At 39.1% G+C, this 4040-nt stretch overlaps 1 protein-coding gene across 1 annotated transcript; it reads right to left on the reverse strand.

The window, feature by feature from the left end:
- Positions 1-351: 351 nt before the first annotated feature.
- LOC129410340 (lysozyme C-like) lies at positions 352-2380 on the reverse strand. Its single transcript, XM_055158261.1, has 4 exons — positions 2197-2380; positions 1476-1634; positions 737-815; positions 352-535 (listed from the first exon to the last, which is right to left on the reverse strand). Exons 1-4 carry the CDS (start codon positions 2336-2338, stop codon positions 469-471), a joined length of 447 nt encoding a protein of 148 aa, XP_055014236.1. The 5' UTR covers positions 2339-2380; the 3' UTR covers positions 352-468.
- Positions 2381-4040: the final 1660 nt, after the last annotated feature.

Consider the following 4040-nt stretch of genomic DNA (forward strand, 5'->3'; position numbering starts at 1 on the left):
ATGTAAAGCCATGGTGCACCTTCAGTGGTTAGTTCTGAATGTGAGCCACATCCGCTCAGCTACTTTTTTAGATCAACTTTCCGATGTGAGAGACAATTGGTTTCACACGAAGGCCAGAATAAACTTCACTTTGATTAGTTGAACATATTGAATAAAATAGAATAAATAAAAACTAATGTCTGTGTTCATACTATTGAATTATTGTATAAAAACACAATTCTATAGTAATTCTGAAACATTTCATGCCAAGTACATTAGAAGAGGTAGGCTTTCAGTTCTTCCTACTTCCCAGACACTTTCCCCGTCATCCTAAATATTGATCATCAATTCTAGAAAGCAGCAAAAACATGAAATGCTTCAAACTCTTTATTGCCTCAGGTTTACAGTAAGAAATCACAAAAAACTTTACTGATTCGGTGTTAAAAATCAAGCAAAGTTCTATGAGAAAGAAGAAATTATGATGTTCTTTTAAACTCCACATCCAGCGATGTACGAGCTCAGGTCTCGGCCCTGACAGTGACGCTGCCATGCCACCCTGTAAAAACAGAAAGAGAAAATCAGTAAGTGTTACAGTGGCAGAGTAGTTATCCTGTCTCCTCCTCTCAGTGAGGAGGTTGTGGGTGAGACCTCTGATCTCTGACATTTTATTACTTTCCCTTTATATTTTAAAACAAAGTGTTCTGGTTGTAAATAAGACTCTGGTTTATGATTGGTTGGTTGTGGTCACATGACTCACCAGGCTGAGACTCCATTGGGGTCCCGCACGACTCGTTTGGCGCATTCAATGGCAACAGACGGGTCATCGCTGAGAAGAGCTGATGAAAAAAAAAGATGAGATACACATAAATGAAAACTCTAACATGTTTGGCTCTGCTCCCTCCACACCTGGGTCCTGCTCTAGTCCAAGCTAAGGCCTGTTTAGTCCTGGTTTAGACCAATTACATTTTGATCTGTTTTATGCATCTTTTCAAAAACTTATTCCTTGGTTTAGAACTTATCTAGTGTTGGGTGGGATCAGATTGCATCCCCATTTAACCCTAATTTTTATATTGTGTTCTATATGGACCCATTAGAGTCTAAAACAAAGCTTGACTGATTGATTATCACCAGTGCAATTCAGTAGACTTAGCTAACAAACAGGAAATAAACAAGTACTGTAGGTGTGTTAGTTTCAGAGCTGTGAAACGTCTTTGATGAAACACTTTTGTCCATTTGGCAGAATTGAATTCTCTCTTTGCTATTAGAAGTAGTTTCATTGCAATAGTACCTGTGGCAGCAGGATTTTAAGTAGCAGAAGTAGTAGAAGTAACAATAGTTGGAGTAAAAGTAAAATCATGATCCAATAGTCTTTCCAAACCCTCAAAGTCACTTAACATTTTCATTTCATACAGGCACTGACAAGGTAGTAGGTGTAGTAGGAGTAGTAGTAGCAGTAGTAGTTGCCGAGTTGCAGTAGCCGCAGTACTGAGTTTTACCTGAGCATTGGATTCCACAGCCATTGGAGGAGCTCACTCCTCCATCTCTACACCACCATCTGCTGTTGATCTGGAAAATGCCGTAGTCTGTGGAGCCGTCTGTGTTCCTGTTTGTGGCTCTGGTGTTGTAGTTAGACTCGTGTTGAGTCAGACACACCCCTGAAGAAACAAGGGCTACTTAAATATTGCACAAAACTGTAATTATATTAACAGGACATTATATGGACATATGTAGACAGATTTTGTCCAGTTGCAGAGCTAAGTTAAAACTGGAACAAAACTTGGACTAGACTAGAACAGAATCCAATCAGGTTTACATTAGAACTAAACTGAGCTAAAACCAGAATCAAAACAGGAACACACCCTTAGTCCTGCTCTAGAACTTGTTTATTCCTGCTCCATATTCCTGCTGGATATTTCTAGTTGTTGTTTAGTCCTGTTTTAGTCCTATAGTCTAGTCCTATTTTAGTCCATGGTCCAGGCCGCTCCAAGTCCTAGTTTAGTCCTGTTTTACTCTCACAGTCTGCCAGAGTCTCTTCTTTAGTCTAGTCCTCCTAGTCCTGGTTTCATCCTAACCTTGTCTTATTTTAGTCCTAGTTTAATCCTGGTTTAATTCAGATCTAGTCCTAATTTTTAATCTTGGTGTAGACCTGGTCTAGTCCTAGATTAGTCCTGGTCTGATCTTGATTTAGTCCTGGTTTAGTCCTGGTTTTGCACTTACATTCTGCCAGGCTCACTTCTCTGTAGTTGTGCATCCCTTTGCTCTTCAGGAGTCGAGCCCATGTGCATCTGTCAAAGACTTTTCCCTGTGCCACGGCACAGAGCAGCACCAGCAAAACCACACCCTGCATCTTCATCTCCATCAAGTAGACTGAACCAGGACCACACCAGGACTGAACCAGACCTGAGTCCAGACCAATATTTATAAGCCCTCTCTCTGCCTGGAAACTCCCTCCTCTCTCTGTCTCACTTCTGTTCTGAAAACAGCTGTTACACACAACAAACAGGACTTATGTAACCTAATAAATTAGCCTACTTCTTTTATCTGATCTTAATCTAGCATTTCAAATTTTTCTTTTAATTTGAAATGGTTTTGCCTGTATTCAAGTGTAAAAGTTGATTAAGTCATGACTATGATACAAAAGCACTGAGTTGATGTGCATGTAGCAGGTATAAAGACTCAGAGCTCAGATGCTCTGGAGAGAAACTGGGAGAGACTATTTTGGGACTCCAGAAGGCTGCCGGCCTGTGGTCAGGGCAGGTCTGGGCCCTGTCCTTTCTGTTGTAACAAAGGAAAAAGATGTTTGTATTTCAAAACTCACCGAGGCTTCGGAAATGGATTATTATCATCAACAATCTCCATGGACACAAGGAAGTGACTCCAGCTCTAGGACTATTGTTTGGCTCTAAAAAATCCTGAACATGGAATAAGTAAAAGAAAGATTTATTTGATCCTATAACATGTGGAAATAACATTTTCATAAAAGGAGCAGGTGACAGACCTTCCACCAGAAAAGTTGCACAGTGTTACTTTAATCTTGTTAGATGTAGTGGGCTAGTTTTAAATAGGACTGTAATTCAATATTTGAGGTGACTGGTTTTCAACATTTAGCATTTTTTTCTGTCAAAATTGTCTGCCAGTATAATATAAGACTTTCAAATAAATCAACAGAAAACATGCAGAGTTTTTTTTTTTTTAAAATATGTTTTTTTGTAATGCGTGCAGAGAGCTGAGAGGGATTTACGTAACCTGGTATTTTTCTCTCATTGTTATTGTTCTTTCAAAACTTTCTTCCTGTTTTTTTTTGCAGAAAACAGGACCATATCCTTGTTCTGACTGGAAACAGCAAGTCTTGTGTTGTTCTAGCTACTTGGGTAATGTCATAATGAAACTGAAAGAACTTAGCACTTAATACACTTAATACAGTTACTATTACATTTCCTGTGGTCGACAACAAACCAAATGATCCCAAACGCGAACAAAACACTGGCCTGGATGTTCTTGATACTATTTAGTTGATGTATTTTAACGGTTTGATTTCTTTCTGGATTAATAAAGTGACCTTAAAATGATTGGCTCACAATCCCTTTAAGCTGGAAGGAAGGTCAGAATTACACTGTTCAAACTGTCTTTATGCACATATTGGGGCCTCCTCTGTAAACACGCCATTGCATGGAATTTTTGACTACAAGGAAAATTATGTAACTAAAATCTAAAGCAAGAAAATATTTGCATTTGAGCCTAATATAATTGTTTATCATTACAGTAAATAAAATAATAATAATTAACTCAAATTAAATAGTTTGGATTCCCAAGATGCACCTGGACTCTGATGAGCTCCTGGTATGGTTCGGGTCTGTGTCAAGACGTCAGCTCTCAGCTGAGCGGAATCCGACTCAGAACTATAAACCGGCCTTTACACTGACGCCTCTCACATGAGGAGCATAGCGGCTTCAAAATCACATACAAAGACACAAAGTCTGGTCACACTTCCCTGAACTCAGGAAGAAGCAAAATTGGGCAAATTTTCCGGTAGTGTGTGGTGGCCTTTAGATTTAGACTTA

The sequence above is a fragment of the Boleophthalmus pectinirostris genome, unplaced genomic scaffold, assembly GCF_026225935.1.
Source record: "Boleophthalmus pectinirostris isolate CB_2022bp ecotype Guang Dong unplaced genomic scaffold, ASM2622593v1 HiC_scaffold_22, whole genome shotgun sequence".
NCBI lineage: Eukaryota > Metazoa > Chordata > Actinopteri > Gobiiformes > Gobiidae > Boleophthalmus > Boleophthalmus pectinirostris.

What these genes read in the sequence shown, in the direction of transcription:
- LOC129410340 (XM_055158261.1), bottom strand. Translation starts at nt 2,338, where the DNA reads ATGGAGATGAAGATGCAGGGTGTGGTTTTGCTGGTGCTGCTCTGTGCC. An exon ending in AGAAGTGAGCCTGGCAGAAT is followed by an intron (nt 1,635 to 2,196) that starts GTAAGTGCAAAA and finishes TTGTTTCTTCAG; the next exon opens with GGGTGTGTCTGACTCAACAC. An exon ending in CTGTGGAATCCAATGCTCAG is followed by an intron (nt 816 to 1,475) that starts GTAAAACTCAGT and finishes TTTTTTCATCAG; the next exon opens with CTCTTCTCAGCGATGACCCG.